We start from the raw sequence: 23,761 nt of genomic DNA on the forward strand, positions 1-23,761 counted from the left end.
TATTGTCACAAACAAGTCATGAAATATGGTGTTTTGAGACAGCTTCATAGTGCAAATGTTCATATTATAACCATCTTACAAAACATTACTATAAATGAAAAGAATAAAAATACTCATGCACGAAAGTAAGGCAGTGTCTTTTGTTCTGTAATTCCTGAAAGTGCAATAAATCTCTGTAGTTCTTTGATTGTAAAACAAAATTTAAAAAAATACAACTTAACACAGTAAATGAATTTCAAGGCTTTACCACATTTCAAGGATTAGTCAATGTTTAAGTATTCATCTTTTCATGCCAGATGAATGATTATATTGCACAGATAGAGTTTAAAATATAATATTTAAAATAAAGGTTGGTGTCTTTCAATTTTGTACACAATGATTTGAAAATTGTTTGAAAATATTTCTCACAAATAAGACAAGATTGATTTTTATAAAATATCAAAAGAAATGTAGTTTATTTATTGAACATGATGTTCGTTGCTAGGTAAAATTATGCCTTTTCTGTCACTTACAGCGGCAGTGTGTGGAATATGCCCTCAAGGCTCGGCCTCTACGTCGTTATATCCCAAAGAATCCCTATCAATACAAAGTGTGGTATGTGGTTAATTCCACATACTTCGAATACCTGATGTTTGTCCTCATCCTGTTAAACACTATCTGCTTGGCCATGCAGGTAGGAGAAAGAAAATATAGAAATTCATTTGCCTCTGTGTAAATAGTATTTTGCTGCATTTGCAAGGAATCCACAAATGGAGAATTTGAGCAACATACTGGAATAGTTCTATCCATTTGCATGCCTAATACCAGATCCCCCAAATAGACACTCTATTACAAACTCTGTCATTGGAAAAAGTTACCAACCAGACTGAGGAAAATGTTCAAGGATATACAAAGTCTCCTTGAAGAAATGCAACATCCTGAATTAATCTTGGGAACCTCTTGCTCATAGATCTTAGAACCTTACACCACAAAAATAGATGCTGTGGTCTACTATTTCCACATTGACCATGATGTCAATAGAACTAATCCCATCTACCAGAATAATTTTTGTATCCATTTATTCCCTGCTTATGCATGTGCCTGTCTAAATGCCTCTTAACAGTTACTATTGTATTTATACCACCTCCTCTGGCAGTGTGTTCCAGATCCCTACAACTGAATTAAAAAATCTTGGTTTGCACATCTCTTTCAAACTTTCCCTCTCTATACCTTTCATAGTATTTGACATTCCTACCCTAGGGGGTGTTGGGGGGGAACTCTGATCTCTACCTCAAAGGAAACAATCCAAATTTGTCTAACCTGACCTTTATAGATAACATTCTCTAATTTTAGGGAATATTCTTGTGAACTTCTTCTATACTCTAGAAAGCTTCCTTACTGTAAATCAGTGACCAGAACTGCACAAATTACTTAAAATGAAGTAAACTAATGTTTTATACAGCTGTAACATGGCTTGCCAAATTTTATAAGCAATGTCCCATATGTCATACCCAACATTTACCCCCCTACCCACCCATGTTGCCACTTTCAGAGAGCTAGAGGCTGGTATCCCAAGATCCATCCGTACATAAATGCTCCAAAGGGTCTTGCCAATTACCGAACTGTCTACCTTTCCCATTTGACCTAGCAAAATGCATCATCTTGCACTTGACTAGATTAAACTCCATCTTCCATTTCTCCTTCCAAATTTCCAACTGGTCTACATTCAGATGTATCTTTTAACATTTACCACTACCTTTCTCACAATCCATACCTTCTTCACTAACTGCAACCTTCTTCTCTATCCATGATTGCTAATGTGGAAAGTAAACTCGGGATATCATTGAGAAGTTCAAATCCATTCACCAGGAGCATCCAGAAGCCCTGCATAGGCAGGATTATAGGGGTGCATTGCCAAATAAAACATATACCATTCCCAGGCACCTCTTTCCACATATGTGGACCATATGTGAAAGAGTATGTATTTTCCACATTGCCTCATTGGCCTCCACAGAACCAACTAAACTAGAGTGGAAGGATCTATTCCTTCATCGCAAGCGTCTGTGTAAGAAACAGGCAAGCAATATATATTAAGTACTTCATTTGGTAATGGAATAACAAAGTTATTTGTGAATGCGCTCACTGTAAATTTGAGTTCGCTTGAAATGTTGACCTGAACTATGGTCAACATTTTATTGATGAGGTTCGTGTTATTAACTAAACATAAAAGATCTTGTGCGTGCAGGGAAAATTGGGCACTGAAAAACTCACACTAACAAAAGAGCCTGTGTGTTGATGCCCATGAACTTACAACACAATTTTTACCAATTGATTTTTTTTTTCATTGTATTGTGCCCAGGCATAGCTCTATGGTGATAACTTGTATCTACCTACTCTACAATCAATTCACTGTTTCTAGTTTATGAATAAGTTTATTGTTTTAGCAGTGATTGTTATTTTCATATGAATTTACTCTCCACTGTAGTTCAATCACAGTGTCCCTATAATGTTTGGGACAAATACACTTTTTTTTCCCTTTATTTGCCCCTGTGCTCCACAGTTTTAAATTTGTAATCAAGCAATTCGTATATGATTAAAATGCACATTCCAGGTTTATTCAAGGTTAATTGTGTTCTTTTGGTTTGAACGTGTAGGAATGACAGCACTTTTTATGCATAGTTTCTCCCATTTCAGAGCACCATGTTGTTTAGGACACTTGGCTTCTCAGGTGTCAGGTATATTGGTGCAGGTATATGAGAGCTAGGCTTGCTTCTAAGCTTTTGATACCCTTTGGAGTTTGTTGTTGCCATTTTTCAACATGAGGACCAGAGTTATGCCATGAAAGTCAAGAAGCCATTGAGACTGAAAAACAAGAATAAAATAGTAGAGACATCACCCAAACCTCAGGAATGGTAAAATCAACGATTTGGAACATCATTAAGAAGAGCCAAGGAAAGTCTCCACTCCTGATGACAGAAGAATTCTCATCAGAATAAAGACAAATCCCTAAATGCCTGTCCAACAGATCAGAAACACTCTTCAGGAAGAAGATGTTGACGTGTCAATAGGCCCTTCCATGCAGTGAAAAAGCCCGACTATAAAGGCAGAGATTCTCTGCCCTTACATTGGGAAACTATGAATATGCCATGGCCGGCTCCAAGGTGTCAACTACAATCCCTCTCAGGGAAGTATAATCAGCAGAGCACTGCACTCTGCCACCAAACATAAATGTACAGCTGTTGCAAGTGGCTGGTTAGGGGTGGGCTGATGACATCGCGATGACGCTGTCAGCCAGCAACCCACTTCCCTCTCTCTCCCACCCACTCACCCGTCTACCTTCATGACCCCCTCATCGCAGGGGGTGGCTGGCAGGGGCTGTCAGGGCAGGGAGTGGCTGGAAGGTTCTGTCAGGGGAGAGGCAGCAAGCGGGGACCGTCAGGTCAAGGGCCATCGGTGGTGGCCATCAGGGCATGGGTGAATGGCGGGGACCATCAGAGGGTGGCCAGTGCAGGCTGTGACAGCCCCGCCAGCTGCTCCGGCTCCTCACCGGGCCACTTCGGCCTTTGGGGCCTCTCTCTGTGGCTCAAAACATGGCAGAGCAATGGTCATCTTCCCTACCCATAATACCCCACACATCTGGAACAGTTCTGGGAAACACAGAGTGGTTCCAGCTTCATGCGGGATTATGGGCAGGGAAGGATGCCATTGCTCTGCCATGTATTTATGACGGGTGGCACTATGGAACCAGTTGTCCCACCTCCATTGGCTCTGGAGTACACGATGAGGCGCCACGCAAAATGAATTCAAGGCAGGAGCAGCCTTTTCGGGTTGCTCCATGAAAGGTAAGTTTGTTTTTCCTCCACACTTGTAGCCAGCCTCCAGATGGAGACCAGTTTGCAGAAGAACTCATAAACTGAAAAAACAGAGGCTACATTGCAAGATGCAGATCACTAGTTAGCCACAGTAATAGGATGGCCAAATTACAGTTTGCCAAGAAGTATTTAAAAGAGCCTGCAGAATTCTGGAAAAAGGTCTTGTGGACAGATGAGACCAAGATGAACCTGTATCAGAGCAAATTGCCCAAGATCCAAAGCATACCACTTTTGCCATGGTTTGCATCTTGCAGTTTAGCCTCTATATTTTTGTTCATGAAGTCTTCTGCGGACAGTAGTCCTTGACATATCCACACCTGCATCCTGAAGAGTGTTTCTGATCTGTTGGACATACTTTAGTGTATTTTTCTTCATTATGATGAAATTTATTTTGGCTTCAGCAGTGGATCTCTTCCTTGGAATACCGGTCCCTTTGCGATTACTGAGCTCACTGGTACACTTTTTCTTCTTAATGATGTTCCAGACAGTTGATATTGTTAATCTTAAGGTTTGGGAAATATCTCTTGCTGTCTTATTCTTGCTTTTCAGTCTCATCATGGCTTCTTTGACTTTCATTGGCACACCTCTGGTCCTCATGTTGAAATATGGCAACTACAGACTCCAAAAATGATTAAAATTTAGAAGCAAGCCTAGCTCTCTTATAGCTGTGTCAATGAAGCAATTAAACATACCTGAGTACAGTCCTCTTCTCTTGCATAAACCACAGGGGCTTTGACCAGGCTGAACTAAGCACTCACAACCCATCTTCCAAATGGGATTTTCCACAAGCTTTCCAGCTTGTCCTGTTTCATTCCCAGCTGCTGCTGTTGACTGTAAAACTGCAGAACTGAATTTTCTCTCTCTTTCTCTCTCTCTCTCTCTCACTCACACACACACACACACACACACACACACACACACACACACACACACACACACACACACACACACACACACTCACTCAGAGAGATAGCCTCTTTTTCTCTCTGCTTTCAAAACCACATGGCCCTCTTAGAACAGCAAGTTCCATTCTTGACAGCCTGTGGCTCCAATGAGTTCTTTCATCTGTCGCATTTTTGTAAACAACAATCCATTAGTGAAGTCTCTTGGACACCCTCCAAAGCTTTTGCAAAGGCTCTTGGAGCCGGCCTGTCTAGCATGAGCAGAGCTCCAGTATTTGGATAAACACAACATAATCTATCACAGTACTCAAAAAACCTGTGAAGCCAAATGTCCCAAGCATTATGGTGTCCTGAAATGAGGGAACTCTGTATAAAAAGTGCTGTAATTTCTACATGGTAAAACCAAAATGTATAGAAATAACCTTGAATAAAATCTGGTCTGTGCACGTTAATTACTTGTGAATTGTTTGATTATAAATGTAAAACTGCAGAGCACAGGGGCAAATAAAAAGGATCTTTTGAGTGCGATTTGAATCCACACTTTCTTTACTTTGAATGCCACTAAATAGGCCACAAGACTGATAATTTGGCTATTTGCCAATTAAAGCATGCTTTCTAAATCAGGAGCCATACATTTTCTGAATAATGTTACTTGCATTCTGCAACACAAAATATATTTTTCTGAACAAACAAAAATGCCAGAATGCAATATCCGTCGAAAGAAAAAATAGATTTAATTTTTCAATTCATAAATTCTGGGTTGATGGATGGCACTTGTATTTCACTGGCTCACACAAGCCGTTGTTGTTTAAATGAGAACGTTTGCAAAACATGGTATCAGACTATCTTTCATTCAGACTATACTTTTAAATAACAAGGAACTGTTCATTCTACTGGATAATTAGTAGCAGCTGGACCAGATGTTTAAAATCATGAAGCAATTTTGACCTGAAAAGGTAGAGATCTGAAATGTTATGACTGCTGGAATAATGGACATTTTTTAAAATGATAGATTTGACTTTATTTGGCAGTAACGAGGAATTGTGGAGCTGAACCAAATGGAGGGAGTTTGCTCTGACATGCAATTAGATCAAGAGGCTGAATAATCTCCATTTGTTCTGTATGTCTAATTCCAAAGAACACATTGTATCAAGTGTACATCTTTACTCGTTAAGGAAAGGTCAATGAAAGGAATTAGCAACTACTGGCTGTTGAAGTTCAAGTTTTTAACTGGTATAGGAAAAAGGCTATGAACAGTCTAACAAGTTATTACTAACATTCATATAGTTCAAGTTTATTATTCTCATACAATTTTAAAATTCAACTGGATGAAACTTGTAGAGTAAAAGCATGCAAACACATTTATCAACATAGCACACATATTTACAAGCAATGTATATACAGGGCATATAAAAATAAATAGTTTATAAATAGTAGACTTTCACAGGGGTTGTACAAGCTCTTTGAGCAGATCATAAGTCATTCAGCACTTTCACTGCCCCTGGGAAGAAAGTGGTTCTGGCTCTGATGGTTCTGTATCTCTTTCCCAATGTGATGCGCTGTGCAGTGCGGCAGGGGTCTTTAACAATTTTGGGAGCCCTTTTTCGGCAACCATCCCAGTTGGTTGGGAGGGAAACCCTCTCTGCTACTCTTTTGGTCCTCTGGATTGATATCTGATCCAATGTTCAACAGCAACCTTACCATACTATGATGCAGCTGGCCAGGATGCTCTCTATAGAGCGCCTGTATAAAGACAACAGGATGGTGGCCAGTAGACTTGTCTGCCTCAAAGTCTTCTCAGGAAGTGCAGTTGCTGTTGCGCCTTCCTGACAAGAGAGGAGACATTGTGTGTCCAGGATGGGTCACTACTTAAGTGGAACTTTATGCTCTCTACTCTCTCCACTACAGTTATTGATGTGAGTGGAGGGTGGCCGTCCCTGGTCCTCCTGAAATCCACATTGTCTTATCTAAATTGAGACTCAGGTCGTTATTCTCGCACCATGACATGCGATTCTCCACCTCGTCTCTGTAGTGTGACTCAACATAGCCATACAAAGTAGCAGGGCAAAAGCCAGTTATAGTTCATGGAGCTACAATGAAAAAGGCAGTGTGAGAGCACTGTTGTGGGATTCATTCAGTATCCTGATGGCTGCAGGGAAGAAACTGTTTTATCCAATTGGTGCATCATTTCTCATTCTTGAACATTCTCTCTGATGAGAGGAGAGAGCATCCAGGGTGGGATGGGTCCTTCATCATGTTTACCTTGACAGGGAGGTTTAAGGAGAAAAAGCAGAAAATCGTAGTAAATAATTGTTTTTCAGTGTAGAGTATTGTAAAGATTAAATTATCAAGGGTTAGCCTAACTCCCAGGCTACTCTTTTTCAGGCAACTTTAATATTAATTCACTTGATCAGAATTTTACATTGGTTCTTTCATATTTAATCCGATGGCAGTGCAACTCTTAAAACAAGGCAGATCAAAAGTTATTTTGTTAAATGAAGTATAATCTCTTTTTCACATAATAATGAAGTATAATCTCTTTTTCACATAATAATGCTTATTTAATAAGTACCTGAAGGAATGAAACTCATGGGTCCCAAAGTAAATCAAAGTCTTTTTAAGTGTAATTTCTTCAATGATAATATGATGATGTAATTGTATGTTTTCATTTTGTGCAGCACCATGGCCAATCGATGAATTTTGGTCAAGCAATGGATGTCCTCAATATGCTTTTCACCGGACTCTTCACAGTTGAAATGATTTTGAAGTTGATCGCTTTCAAGCCCAGAGTATGTATTGTGAACAGAAATAATCCACAAATTTACATACTATCTTGTCTAACTAATCCATTGATTAATCTTTAATTATCATTCAATTTCCTGTAGGAACTAATGCACCTTCTAGAACACCATCGAACAGATTGTGCACAGTTGCATAAACTTTGCACCTTCACAACATCATGCGGCTTATTAGTGCTAAGATTGCAATGACCTGATTCAACACCCTGTACCCCAAAGGTTTCCATATTCAGAGTTTGTACATTGGTGCCATTGGATAAAATCAAATAATTTGCTCTTAACCAATGATTTATTAAATGATAAACTTCCCACATCTTTATTTCCTATCCAGAGAGATTATTAAGCTATAAACTGCTACACAACAGGATTTACACACATCAAAGACTGCTGGCTCAATAGTTTTAAAGAAGTAAACTTGGTTTTAGTCACTTCCTGTCATAGACTCCTAACTAAATGTTTCCCTTCATTTTAACTTGGGTCAGGATGCAGCTCGGTAAAAGCTAAGGCAAATCATTCCAAACCTGGGAGCATGAAAATTAGGGACCAACTCCTCTGCTTCTGAAATCATTTAAAAGCAGCAAGACTTCGTAGCTGCCCAGTGGATTGAGCTGAATGTTAAATCACAGAAAGCCACAGCCTAGGACTGGGGAAACGGTATTCAATAAATTGCAGGAGGAAGTACGAGTACGAGTGATCATCACAGTGGAGGGTGTTCATTTTGGAAATCTACAAAAGTTGTGCTAATCTAATTCTCCAGAAGAAAGGAAAGTATATTTTTGGACCTTTCCACTTTTTGAAACAACTATTGGCATTCTTGTAGAAGTCTCCAATTAAAATATTTGTCGATTCCCATTGCACTCAACGGAGCATAAAGTTAAAGGAGAGCTGTGCTCCTTATCACCGACATCTTTTCTTGTTTGCCCATAAGATCAGGTTAAGTTTTCCATCTTCTTGGTAAATAGTGAAACTGATAGCCAGAATAGTGTAGTGGTTAAAGCAACGCTATTTCAGTGCCAGTGACCCAGTAAGGAGTTTGTACATTCTCCCCATCATTGCGTGACTTTCCTCCGAGTGCTCCGGTTTCCTCTCGTCCTCTAAAAGCATACGGGCTTTGTAGGTCCATTGGTGTATTTGGCCGGCACAGGCTTGTGGGCTGGAAAGGCCCGTTCCATGCTCAATGTCAAAATTTTTAAAACATCTCAGATGATTTCACTATCCTGTTTTCACTGGCATGTAGATTAAAGTTATATCTACAATGTACAGTGGCAATGGTTAACTGTAAATTATCAACAAAAATATAGAGTTGATTAGAGCTTATGAATTTGGATTCTAATGAAAGAAATGGTTTAAAATTGGTGTGAAGAACTCCAATTCACCCAGTTTCACAAAGGACAACTCAGTGGCTCAGCAATAGTATTGTTATCTGACAACTCCAGCCACCTGGGTTAGATCCTGACCTCAGGTGCTATCTTTATAGAATTTTCACATTCTCCTTGTTCCATGTGAGTTTCTCCTGTTGATCCAGTTTTTTTCCTCCCCACATCCCACAGATGTGTTGATTGGTAGGTTAATTAGCAAGTGAAAATGATCCCTTGTAAGTAAGTATATGTTGGGTGGCAAGAAAAGTGGGAAGAGTTAATGAACACATGCTGGAATATGTTAAAAAATATAAATGACCAAATGCAATTAACTTGATTATTTTGATAGTTTCATGGACTAGATAGAGTAAATGTCATATTTAAAGGAATAATCAAAGTCTTGAACAGTCCTTTTTTATGCTGTCCTACATGCCATACACTGACCTCTGAAAATAGTTCCTCCATTTGCTATGATATGTAGGTCACTAGCACAACAACAGCAGATATTAAGAGACATTGTATTAATTTTTAAAATCTCATCAGCTTTTCTGGCTACGAAGACCACTGAAAAATGTCTTTTTCCAACAAAACAAGAATGTAATTTCCAAAACACCTGTTAAAGCTGTGGAAATTGGCATATATTAAATTCAGAACAAATTATTGGCCCTGTTTATTAACTTTTTTTCTGGCTCATAAATGTAAATTTTGTGAAGCCCTGTCTGCAGAGCAAATAGTAAAGTCTGGCTATTATTATGAGGCAGATGTTTGCAATTAATACACAATATTCTTCTGCTCTCCATAAATATTGAGGATGAATATATTTCAAGATTCCTTTATTTGTTTAGGGGAGGATAGAAAATAAAACTGGTGCAATATTACACAAAATTTGCTTTAGTCGGCTGTAAGGGAGTTATTTCTGGAGTCACTGACCGAGTGGATGTGGATTCGCCTCCAGTGCTCTTGCAGTCTCTGCAACACCTCAGACTCCAATCTAAACATTTGGCAGTCCAAACTCCAGATCAAACCTCCGACACGTTCAGTTTTTAATTTTTAAATTTAGCTATTTTTAATTAGGTATTGCACTCCAAATTTAGCATGCAATTTTTAGACCAGCTACAGATCTGCTTCTGCCTCATGGGAAAATCATTAAAGGGATTTTAAATACTGAACCACAGTTAATCCCAGCATAAAAATTGTGACTATTAGGAAGAAATATGGCAACACTTCCAAAATGACTTATTAAGGCTTGAAAAAAAGTTGATCATAACTAAAATAATACATTCTTCACAAAGATAAATTTGGAAATCATACTTTCATTGAGGGGGATAAATCTGAGGAAAAACACATTATTTCTAATCTTGCACAAAAGTGCATATAGGCATGATGGAAAAATCTTATCAACAAAATAAGGAAGTTTACAGTATATTATGGAAGTAAAGAGAGTTGTGGAAACAGATTTAAAGTTGAGTCTGTTTTGTAACATGTTTTGTGTTCATTAAATAATGTTTTCTGTGTACTTTGAAAATATGAATTTTGGTCATTATTGGTGAGCAGTTTTGGGCCTCATATCTAAGAATGGGCATGTTTGGGGTGGGAGAGAGTTGAGAACAGTTTTAGTAGAATGTTTCTGGGGATGAGAGGGTTGGTGTACAAAGAGAATTTAATGGCTCTGGACCAGTACGCGCAGGAGTTCAGAAGGATGCTTGAAAGGGCTGAAAGACCAGAGGGGACAGCCTCAAAATAAAAAAGGACATTCCTTGAAGACCGAGGTGAGGAGAAATTTCTTAAGCCAAAGGGTGGTAAATCTGTGGAATTTGTTGCCACAAATAGCTGTGGAGGCCGTCACTGGGTATATTTAAAGAGGAGATTGGTGGAGTCTTGATTAGTAAGGGTGTCAAAGATTATCAGGAGAATGGGGTTGAGAAGAAAAATATATCAGCTGTGATTCGAATGATGGTGCAGACGTGATGGGCTAAATGGCATAATTCACGTCCTATATCTAATGAGACATGTATGCAGGGCAAAAAGTTGAGCATGGGAGATTATAGATTTGTAGCATAAGTCATAAAAATCCCCTTTGATCAATTTAAAGAAATAAAAAATAGAACGAATTCCAATGTATGAAATTATCTGAAACAATTTCCACTCTGTGATGTACTTAAACGATGTTCAGAGATCAGGCAGTAAATTCATTCATAGATCCATTGCAGATCTCTTTGTTCACTGAATTTTTAGATTTAACATGAATGATATCCATCCTTGTGTTAATTTTATTTGATGTCACCTGATTAAAACAGAGTATGGGTTTCTTCCTCCCCAAAACAAATACTTTCCAAACAACTGTCTCATAATTACTCTTGTAAAACACCTATCCAGCCATTTGGGACCATCACAGCCACCTCAATGCTCCAATGGCTCTGGTTCAATCCTAGAATGCTGACTGAAATTTGCTTGTGAAGCCTGTAACATTTTGATAGTTGGCTTGGACTTAATGGGCTGAAGGGTTTTCCTGCTGAATGACTGTCATTTGCCTCTTGAGCCCATAATGAAATTTCAAAAATAAAAGTGCTAAAAAAGCAAATTGGTGCCCTATATAAATTGTAGGATGCCAGATATCAGGTAAAAAGGGCTAAACATAAGATGTACAACTTCTAAATGGTTCCATCAGGTGTTGAGCTAACCAGCACTTTAAGAAATAGCTTGAGGCTTTTTAAAATAAAAGCTCTAAATTTATTTATTTTAATTTTGTCTTAATTGCTTTTCTGTTTTGATGTATGTGGGAGATTAGATATCTATTCACAAATAAGGTAGATTATATACAAATTTTATTGTATAATTTTATATTAAGGTGGTTAAGTCAGATTGTTACATCAAGAGTAAGTATTTTTTGGTCAGGGGAAGGTCTCATGCATTTAGATCAGATAAAGAATTACTTGGAGGAGCTCAGCAGGTCAGACAACATCCATAGGTAGAAATGGTCAGTCAACATTTTGAGTCAAAATCCTTTATGACCAAGATAGAATAGATGTATTTACCTATATAAAGAGGGAAAGAAGCTGGGGGGAAAGGCCACAGAGGTGATAAGAGACAGAAGGTGGGGGAGGTGGAGAGACAGGTAGAGGGATAAACCATTCAGAAAGGGGGTGTAGGGAAAGAAAAGATAGATTGAGAGATAAATAAATACTGTTTAGGAGTAGGTAAAGAAGAGATGGAAACAGTGTGATCTGATGGAGGTAGATGGTTACCTAAAAGAAGAAAAAAATCAATGTCCATACCATTAGGTTTAAGGTTGTCAAGGAGGAGTATAATGTGTTGTTCAAGTTTACATTTAGTCTTACCCTTTCAATGGTGGATTGTCCTGACTGGACCTAGCTCATATGACAAACTATCCACCAATATCTATTATAAATCAACCAACACTCACAGCTACCTGAATTATTCCTCTTCCCATCCTCTTCCTTGTAAGGATGCCATCCTTTTCTTACAGTCCCTCTACCTCTGCTGAATCTGTTCCCAGGACGAGGCCTTCCACTCCAGGACATCCAAAACGTTCTCTTTCTTCATAAACATGGATCCCACTTACTTCTTTAAAGCTACGCCATTTCTTGTACTTCTGCCCTACTTGTTCCCCAGCTCCCCCTCCCCCAACCAGAACAAGGACAGATACCCTCTGGTTCACACTTTCCATCTCACCAGACTCTGTATCTTTCAAATAATCCTCCCACACTAGCGCCAACTTCAGCATGATCCCACTCCCGGCCACTTCTTCCCCTCTGTTATTGGCAGGAAGTTTCTTGGAGAATCCCTAGTCTGCTCTTCTCTCCCCACCCAATCTTCCACTCCTTTAGGCATTTCCCACTGCAACCAAAGTGCAAAATTTGTCCCTCTAGCTCCTCCCTCACTGCCATCCGTGGCCACAAACAGACCTTTACGTGCACATAGTCCACCCGAATCTACTGCATTCAGTATACTCTGTGTGGCCTCCTCTCCATCGGTGAGACAAAATGTTGATAGGGTGACCACTTTGCTGAACGCCTACACTCTGTTTGTGAGGCTAAGCTTGAGTTTCCTGAGCCAATCATTTTAAACCCCCTCATCCATTATCAGGGAAAGCTTAAACTTAAACAAAAAAAAATATTCCTACAGGGCAACCTTAAACCTAACAGCATAAACATTGACTTTTCTAATTTTAGGAAACCCCTATCATCATTTGATTGCACTCTTGTCCTACTGTACTTATTCTCTCTCTCCCTTCTCTTTCTCTAACCCCTTCCTCATGGTTTTTCACTTTACCTGCATCTCCATGTCCCATATCTTCTGTTCTAAACTGTCACATCTGGGGCCCCTCCCTCAGCAATTTTCTCCCTTTATATATTTAAATTCTATCTTCGTCTTGCTAAGGAGTTTTGACTCAATGTTAGCTGATCATTTCTACCCATGGATGCTGCTGGTACCTTCAAAGTTCCTCCAGTAATTCTTTGTCTGCTCAAGATTCCAGCATCTGCAGCATTAAATTTTCAGCATCTACTTGCAGGTGTTAAAGTAAATCATGAATGTCTTTGTATTTGATAAAGTTGATGGTGAACAGCAACTATAATTTTACATTTAATATTTGAGCTATACAATTGTGAGAGGAATATCCTTCATTTAAAGATTGATTATTGGTTATTAAATGGTCTGTGTTCTTTTCTGATTGACCATGGTTTCACTCTAGAGACAATGTTCATTTGTCCATTTGCTGTAATTTAACACTGACAGAGGTTTCTTTGAAATCATAGATGAGAAGTATTTTGAAAATGTTCATTGGGAGATGATCATTTCTCTTAGTTTGCTGGGCTTATATAAGACTGTTGCTTCATCATGAATGGATAGAGAAGCAATAGGTGCTTTGGAACTTGAGGCAGAGCTCGTGGTTCCAATAATGCATCACATCTAGTTTTTATCACATAGAACTGTAGAACATTACAGCACAGAAAACAGGCCCTTCTGGTCTGTGATAAACTATTATTCTGCTTAGTCCCACTGTCCTGCACCCAGTCCATATCCCTCCAAAGTTTTCTTAAATATTAAGATTGAGCCTGCATTCACCACTTCAGCTGGCAACTCATTCTATACTTCCATCACTCTGTATGAAGAAATTCCCCCTAATGTTCCCCCCAAACTTTTAATCCATGTCCTCTGGGTTTTGTCTTCCCTAACCTCAGTGGAAAAAGCCTACTTGCATTTACTCTAGAAATACCCATCATAATTTTGTATACCTCTATCAAATCTCCCCTCATTCTTCTATGTGCCAGGGAATAAAGTCCTCACCTGTTTAACCTTTCCCTACAACTCAGTTCCCCAAGATGCAGCAACATCCTAGTAAATCTCTGCAATCTATAAATTTTATTGATATCTTTCCTGTTGTTTGGTGACCAGAACCACACAAAATACTCCAAATTAGGCCTCACCAAAGTCTTGTACAACTTTACCATAATATCCCAACTCCTGTACTCCATACCTTAATTTATGAAGGCAATGTGCAAAAGCTCTCTTTATAGTCCTATCTACCTTTGATGCCACTTTCAGGGAATTATGTATCTGAATTCACAGATCCCTCTGTTCTACCATAGTTCCCAGTGCCCTGCCATTTATCGTGTATGTCCTACTTTGGTTTGTCCTTCCAAAATGCAACATTTTACACTTGTGTATTAAATTCCAGCTGCCATTTTGCAGCCCATTTTTTCAGCTAATAAGATCCCTCGACAAGCTTTGAAAGCTTTCCTCAGTGTCCACTCACCTTCAATCTTTGTGTCATTTGAAAACTTGCTGACATGATATAGTTGACAAACAACAATGGACCCAACATTGATTCTTGCGTCTCACCACTAGTCACAGGTCTCCAGTCAGAGAAACAATCATCCACTACCATTCTCTGTTTTCTCCTATGAAGCCAATGTGGAATTTACTTTACTACTTCACCATGAATACTGAGAGACTGAACCTTCCTGACCATGTGGGACCATGCCAGTAGATCTACTGTAAAATCTGATTCAAACTGCACATCCAGACTAATTTCTAGAAGATATTTGAGACCTGTGCAGAGTTTGCAGACTTATCATCAACCCAGATTAAAAATTTGATACTGAATATTGCAATGCACTCTTATCACTATGTGGTACGCAGTTAGCCAGAATCAGACACACACACAAGGTAAACACCGTACAACAAGCTTTAATCCACAAAGACTTCCACAGAGCCAGGCTGGCTGTGGCTGCAGCAACTCTGAGTGAGGCCTCGGGAGGCCGGCACAGGCTTATATCCCTCACACCCGACCGGGTGGGGTTTGATCCATTCAGGCTGACTAATTGACAGCCAGCCAGGGGTTGTCCTATCCCCTTACACTCCTGCAGGTACAGAGGTTTCCCCCTGCAGTAGGCCAGTGGTGTACCACCACACACTAAACGCTACATCTGCGGAATAATAGCTCTTTAGCCATATTAGTGCTAAAGTCAGTTCACTATGATTTCTCAAATATGAAAAATGTCAGGACTCCCACCAAAGTTGTTCAGGATAGGTCGACACTGAATTCGCGGAAAAATATTCATCTTAATACAATTTACTCAGCCTATTAATGACAAAGCGAAATCCTTCCACTTAATCAAATCCACTTTAATCTTTCTCATAAACGGTACACATTTAAATTATACAATGATTGAATATTTACATAAATCACCATACCTAAATACTTGATTTTAGCAGTCCAATTAAATTTAGTAATTTGTCTACACTGATCGTAATTTACCTCAGAAATTGGTAATATTTCACTTTTATCCCAATTCACTTTATATCCTGACAATTTACCATATTGTTTTAGACATTCTTGCAAGTAAATTAAAGATTGTTCCGGATTAGTTAAATATATCAAAACATCATCAGCAAATAGATTAATCTTATATTTGTCATCTGCTATCCTTATACCTCTAATATTCTCATTCTGCCTAATAGCTTGAGCTAACGGTTCGATGACCAACGCAAATAGAGCTAGCGACAAGAGACAACCTTGACGAGTTGAACGCAATAATTTAAAAAAAGAGATTTGACCATTTGTCGCCACCCTAGCAACTGAGTTGTTATATAATGCCTTCACCCAACCAACAAAAAAGGGTGCAAACTTCTATTTCTCCAAAACTTTAAATAAAAAATTCCATTTGACCCGATCAAAAGCTTTTTCAGCATCTAGAGCAACTACCATTGGGTTGCTGACGTGAAGCGTTGATCAGCGAAATCACTCTAAGAATATTGTCAGAGGCATACCTATTTTTAACTAAACCAGCCTGATCAGCTTTCACTTGCACATTGAACACTGATACCACAGAGGAACATAATTAGAAATGAAGACTTGGTCAGACATTGGCAGAAGGCAGTCACTACATTTAAACTTGAAAACAGACTGAGGAGTGAGAACGTCAGGGCTAAGCCTTCTACTATACTCCTCAGTCAAGTACAGAACCAGAAATTGTCACCCACTAGCTATTGACTTCACAGATTGATTAGCATATTATTTTTACAGGCCTATTTATTCTTAAATTAGGTTACATTTTGTTCACTTGAAACAACAGTTATGAAATATTTGAATAATTTATGTCATTGCACTTTTTTAAGCATGCTCTTCATTCATTCGCTTGCTCTTGATTCACTCCAGACTAATTGGAGTCACAGAAATGAAAGAGTCAATTACCATGCTATCTTGCAGGCAATCTGTTTCTTAGGAGTAGAGCTAAATTGCAGGTGGGGGAAATACTTGCTTTCTTTTGCATTGTAAATGTTAAAAATAACAACCATTATGTTATAAAAGTAATGCCACTCTAACAAAGTTTAATCATCCCTTCTAATTTATGTACAGTAAGTTAACAATTTGTTGATGAATATGAAGGTATTAGAATGTCCTTCTATAATTATAATTATATATGAAGAACCATTCACAAAATTTAAGTAAAACAATAGGATTTATGAATTGCTTGATGGATTATATAGATAAAATTAGTGGTGTGCAAACTATTGGAGACAATTCTTAAGGATAGGATCTATGAGCATTTGGAGATGTACAGTCTACTCAAGGACAGTCAGAATGGCTTTGTGAAGGGAAGGTAGTGCCTCATGATCCTAATTGAGTTTGTGAGGAGGTAACAAAAGAAATTGATGAGGGTAGGGGAGTACACATGGTCTACATGGATTTTAGCAAGGAATTTGACAAGGTCCCCCATAAGAGACTCAACTAGAAAGTTCCATGAGGCATGGGATCAGTGGAACCTTGGCTCTTTGGATAAAATTTGCTTTTCAGGAAGAAAGCAGAGAGTAATAGTGGAAGGAAAGTATTCTGCCTCGAGGTCAGTGACTAGTGGAGAGCCACAAGGATCTATTCTTGGACCCCTGGTCTTTGTGATTTTTATAAATGACCTGAATGAAGAGGCAGAAGGATGGGTCAGTAAGTTTGCAGATTACATGAGGGATGGAGGAGTTGTGGATTGAGCTGAAGTTTGTTGAAGGTTACAAGAGGTTTTAGACAGGATGCAGAGTTGGGCAGAAAAGCGGCAGATGGAGTTCAATCTGGATAAGTGTGAGGAGATGCATTTTAGAAGGACTAACCAGAAGGCTGAGTACAATTTTCCCCCAAGTCATCAGGCTCAAATAAAATTCCCAGAATATATGTGAATAATTTACCGTAGATTTTAACTGTATGCGTATTAATATTTTAATGTACTTAACTTTTATTCTAACATATTTATGTAAATGTGCTTCATGATCCTGGAGAAAAGCTATCTCATCTTTACCATACTATAAACAAAGATGACTTGAGGGTTAATGGTCAGTTACTTGAGTGTGGATGAACAGAGGAACCTTGGGGTTCAAACCCATACATCCTTCAAGGTTACCGCACAGGTTGATAGGATAGTGAAGAAGGCCTATGGTATGCTGGGTTTCATTAATAGGGTAATTGAATTCAGGAGAGGTCATGTTGCAACTCTACAAATCTCTGGTAAGACCACACTTATTGTGTTCAGTTCTCTCACCTCATTATAGGAAGGATGTGGAAGCTATGGAGAGGGTGCAGAGGAGATTTACCAGGATGTTGCCTGGATTGGGAAGCAAGTCTTATGAGACAAGGTTTATAGAACTGGGACGTTTCTCTTTGGAGTGCAGAAGGATGAGAGGAGACTTGATAGAGGTCGACAAGATTATGAGAAGCATAGATAGGGTGGACAGCCAATGCCTGCTTCCCAGGGCAGGAATAGCAATCACCAAAGGACATAGGTACAAAATGAAGGGAGGGAAGTTTAGGGGAAACATCAGGACAGAGAGTTGTGGGTGCCTGAAATACCTTGCCAGGGATCGTGAAGGCTGAAATATTAGGGGCATTTAAGAGATTCTTGGAGAAGCACATAGATGAAAGAAAAATAGAGGATTACGGGGTAGGTGGATTTGGTATTTTTTTAAGGAATATATGGGTCAGCACAACATCGAGTGCTGAAGGGCCTGTACTGTGCTGTTTTGTTCTATTTCTCTATGAACTGCTGTTAATGTAGTCTTACCTGCAATTAATCAAAGAGAGTCAATGAGATTCCTTCATTCCTCACCTGGTCCCTTAGTAAATGAATAATTTCATATTGAAAGAACACCATGAATTGATTTCACACCAATCTTGGAAGAAAGAAATACTGGAAGGAAACAAATAATTCCTATTCAGTTTTGTTACTTTGAAAAACATCAACTTTTGTTTTCAATATTGCAGTGTCATATTTGCAAATAATGTGTGTAACTATAACACTTCAATTGTATTTAATAATTTAATTTCCTTTCCACTCTGTTTTATCATTATTTTTATATTAAGGACAATAGAAGAATTTGCTGACATTAATTAAAATTATCAGTTTTATAATTCAAGCATTACTTTTAACTTTTAACATAAAATGAGCCTGGACAAAACATCTTTTGATTCTCCATAATCACCCCTGGAAGTTAGGACAAGTGATGAAAGAAAAGGAAGGAATTAAAGCAGATAAGCTCTTAACTTTGGGAACAGTTTATTGAATCAGTTCATTTTTAGTGGTTGACCACAGCTTTTTATTTCCTGTTTTATCCATTGATAAGAATTATAAAAAAGTGGATGAATGAATTTGTTTCATTTGCTTTCCTTAAACCAGTGAAATCCAGTTTTAAAAATTGTGCTAATTAAACATTTCAGCAGGTACAAGCTTTAATAAAGCATCAATTTTATTTATTTAACAAAATAAGGTGTGGGTTTTAACCCTGGCTGTACAGAGAGCACTATTGTGTTTTGCCATTTGTATTATTGTTTTTAGTTTATTTATATTGAAAGGGGAACTGTCTCTTTTCCTAAAAGAATGATATTACTACTTTTTGGTCCTATAAATGGAAAAAATGATGTTGATTGATACAGTTCAGGAAAACACGAGTGTAACACGTTTGTATGAAACTACAACTCTCCTTTCTGAGCCACCATATTTCTTCTTTTTAATCCCTTTCCTGAACCCATTGAAGTTTTTTTTGAGGAACATCTCTGAAGATAGCCATCTAATATACCTGAAGCCATTCCTCTGGTTTGAGCCAAGAAGTGCATATTGGCAGCTTTTTCAGCTATGGACTCTGTGCCCCATGCTGCCTTTAGCCTGCTCTCCGCATACACAAGTCTTGTAATATTTCTGGGTTTTTTTGCCTCAGGGCTACGGGAAGGAAGTCTGGCACAACATCAGTTGGCTGAGTTTAAATGCTATTCCTGTAAATGAACAATTTTAATGGGTCAAAATGATCCCAAAAGTTTCCTAAACTGCAAAGAAAGTGAGTATTGAGATAGCAATATAGAGAAGGCGAGTGGAATTGAGATATTGGCACAAAAATAAATATAAAAATGCTGTTTGCATGGAGCAAATCTGAATACAGAAAGAGAGGATAAATTTTTGGTCTTTATAAACAGTAAATGTAAACTTTGTAATCCTGAATTATCTTGCCAAATGTCCAAAACAACTAACTAGATGGAACTTGGAACACAATTTGCTATAAGTATCTGAAGCAAAATTAATTTGATTCAGTCTAAATAGTTCCTAATACAAGTAAATTTATAAGAAAAATTGACTGTCAATACTGGGGGAGAAATATGGCATTACTTATTATTGTTAATTTTCATCTTTCAATGCCACAACATCTTAACTTGCCCACCAATAAAGAATTTAAAATGGGGATAAAAGTCACCAAGTGATAATCAACCAAATGTTGCACTACCACCAACCATGTTCAACATCCAGAATTAAAAATTATTGGACCAAGGAAAAGTTTAAAGTGGGTGTATCACATTCTATTTTACTCAGAATTATTGTCTGATCATGTTGGAAGAGATCGTTCTTCTCGTTGTTAGAAATGTGGAGCTGATAGTACCACCTGTAAACATGATCTGCTAAGCATCATATTTATTTAATTAATAATAATTGACCACCTGTAAACATGATCTGCTAAGCATCATATTTATTTAATTAATAATAATTGACCACCTGTAAACATGATCTGCTAAGCATCATATTTATTTAATTAATAATAATTGACCACCTGTAAACATGATCTGCTAAGCATCATATTTATTTAATTAATAATAATTGACCACCTGTAAACATGATCTGCTAAGCATCATTTTTATTTAATTAATAATAATTGACCACCTGTAAACATGATCTGCTAAGCATCATTTTTATTTAATTAATAATAATTGACCACCTGTAAACATGATCTGCTAAGCATCATTTTTATTTAATTAATAATAATTGACCACCTGTAAACATGATCTGCTAAGCATCATATTTATTTAATTAATAATAATTGACCACCTGTAAACATGATCTGCTAAGCATCATATTTATTTAATTAATAATAATTGACCACCTGTAAACATGATCTGCTAAGCATCATATTTATTTAATTAATAATAATTGACCACCTGTAAACATGATCTGCTAAGCATCATATTTATTTAATTAATAATAATTGACCACCTGTAAACATGATCTGCTAAGCATCATATTTATTTAATTAATAATAATTGACCACCTGTAAACATGATCTGCTAAGCATCATATTTATTTAATTAATAATAATTGACCACCTGTAAACATGATCTGCTAAGCATCATATTTATTTAATTAATAATAATTGACCACCTGTAAACATGATCTGCTAAGCATCATATTTATTTAATTAATAATAATTGACCACCTGTAAACATGATCTGCTAAGCATCATTTTTATTTAATTAATAATAATTGACCACCTGTAAACATGATCTGCTAAGCATCATATTTATTTAATTAATAATTGAGCTCTTGCAGATAACTAGAACTGTATAATTTGGAAAATTCAGAGGCTAGAAGTGCAATTAAAACCCAGATTCCAGTTTAGTATACTCCAGCATTGCAAATTCCAGAACAACTTTGCCATGCAAAGATCTTTCCTCTGAGGTAAATTTAATATGCTTTCTTATAATTTGCATTAGAGCCTTGACTGATTGAAGTGTTATTTGCAGATCATCATGTAACTTGAGTCCTGGCATATTCAAACCCATTATTTGCAATTGAACCGTAATGGACAGTGAAATTCGGGTATTTTGTTTTCCTGATTTGTGAAGGAATATGATGCAAGTCTAAAAGTGATGCAGAAACAATAAAGTTTGGGGATGTACGTATCTTTGAAGATGACTGAACATTTTTTGGTCATTTGGATCTTTGACTTTATTAATAGAATAAAAATAAAAAGAAAGTGCTATTTTTAGAAACTAGTTGCTGTCGAACTGTGGAAAAAAAACAGACCATAGTTACTAAAGTCTAACAATGTCAATTCAGATAATACAGGACTTTTGAAAAATGTTCCCTCAGATTTAAAGAGGTATTTTTATAAATTTTGTTAAGTAATATGTATTTAAGATCTCCTAAAGTTTACTAAGATTAATAAAATGAGATGTGTAGTGACCTATAGTAAAACAAAATGTTGCCAAATGGCATCCTGCTATTGCCACAGCAGATCTTGGCCTTGAATGAATTCATTTCTCATTAACATTCTATAAATAAGTCTATCTCTGGCTGTGCTGTGCCTGAGAATGCTGTTTTTAACATTACCCACGCCCTGGTCTCCAAACTATTTATGTTTTCATTTCAAGATTAAAGTTAATAACTCCTCAATGAATTGGATGGGAGTCATGCATACAAATTATACATATGAAATTAGCATTTTCATGTATTTTTGTTTCAAAAGGATCTTTAAGTAACCTCACTAAAAATATAATATTCTATTGTTAAATGATGAATGAAGTCACCTTAAAACTATGAAGCATTCTTTGTACTAATCAATGTGGATAACCTAATGTTGCATTTTATTTTCAAATTAGGACACAAAAGACTAACAGTTCAGAGCCTACAGCATAGTTTAAAAAACACCAACTATATTTCAAGAAGAGCTACATCTTAATTATTATAATTGAATCATTAAGATGTATTGTTTTCAAATTGCATGTGATGCTGTAAAATTTGTCAAGTATTGAAAATTTCCAGTGTCAATAGCCAAGCTGTAGAGGAACTAATCGGAGAATGATAATCCCTTTTGGGTAAAAAAAAAATCAGGCAAATATCAGCCCATCCTTGAAGCAGATTAAATAAAGGTCTATATCAAATGATTTGGTATCAAATGTAAAACAAAAAGGTAAAATAGATTATTTCAATAGAAGATCATGAACTCGATCATATAATTGTATTTCTGGTATCATTAAAAAAATTTGTTTAAGGATATTGGCTACAAATGGTGTGAAACTGTGTTGTTGGGCTGCCTTGAGGTTGTCGAATGTGAAAATATTTGCCATATAAGGTCTTGTCCAAGACGAACTTCTAACCTGCCTTTCACCCCCCCCACTCCCCACCTGCATCATGTAGGGTTACTTTAGTGATCCCTGGAATGTTTTTGACTTCCTCATCGTAATTGGCAGCATTATAGACGTCATTCTGAGTGAGATCAATGTGAGTATATATAACACCCTTCTCGATCACTCCTGTGTGTTTTTCTTTGTTTGTTAACCAATTTCACCTCGTCAGATATTGAAATCTACGAGTTTCAAGACACGGGCGCTCTGATGGAACTGGTGAGACTTCATTTAGGGAATCATCGCAGGTCAAGTTGGAGCAGACACATTTGTTAAAAAAAAAATTATGAATTTTGTGCCATAGGAAAATGGTTTAAAGTGGCCCCTCTGGCCCATTCTGAAGTCCTGGATTTCTCGGTTACAAAAGGTTGAGGGGCAACTCCTCATAGATAATCTTATCCATAAGAGTAAATACTGTGCACATGTAACCTCTTTCTCTTATTTTCTCTTTTCTTCCCTTTTTTATTTTTTTATTCTTCCTTTTTTTTCCATTTTGTTTCTCCTTTTCACATGCAGCACTATTTTTGTGATGCATGGAACACATTTGACGCCTTAATTGTTGTGGGTAGCGTTGTTGATATAGCAATCACAGAGGTGAACGTAAGTAATATCTCAATGAACATGCCTGCTCCACTCTTGGTTTTTTTTAACTATGATTTTATGTTTGTAATGTCATCCTTCTTTCTGCCCCAAGCCTGGCATGACTTAAACTGTATAGCAGGTTCAGAATGCAGCATAACATCAAGTGATTTTAATTTTGAATGACCCTGACCTCTGGATTTAAAAAAAAATACACACAAACTGATAAACAAAAATGACCTAATATGACTGGTGAGGCAAGGATGTATTTCTCCAATAATAACTGTTTTGCAAGACAACTATAAATATGTATCCACAAACA

At 37.4% G+C, this 23,761-nt stretch overlaps 1 protein-coding gene across 13 annotated transcripts in view; it reads left to right on the forward strand.

Annotated features, from left to right (window-relative positions):
• Window positions 1-23,761, forward strand: part of LOC138745963 (voltage-dependent L-type calcium channel subunit alpha-1C-like) — a 488,237-nt gene that overhangs the window by 320,812 nt on the left and 143,664 nt on the right. For 12 of the 13 annotated variants that reach the window (XM_069903575.1, XM_069903576.1, XM_069903581.1 and 9 more), the window contains 3 exons: window positions 515-673; window positions 7,432-7,542; window positions 22,874-22,957. In XM_069903575.1, coding sequence (XP_069759676.1) covers window positions 515-673; window positions 7,432-7,542; window positions 22,874-22,957 — 354 coding nt within the window. Of the gene's footprint in view, window positions 1-514; window positions 674-7,431; window positions 7,543-22,873; window positions 22,958-23,376; window positions 23,461-23,761 lie in introns of all 13 variants that reach the window. The other variant, XM_069903588.1, reaches the window with a different exon arrangement.

Source organism: Narcine bancroftii, chromosome 11, assembly GCF_036971445.1.
Source record: "Narcine bancroftii isolate sNarBan1 chromosome 11, sNarBan1.hap1, whole genome shotgun sequence".
Lineage (NCBI taxonomy): Eukaryota > Metazoa > Chordata > Chondrichthyes > Torpediniformes > Narcinidae > Narcine > Narcine bancroftii.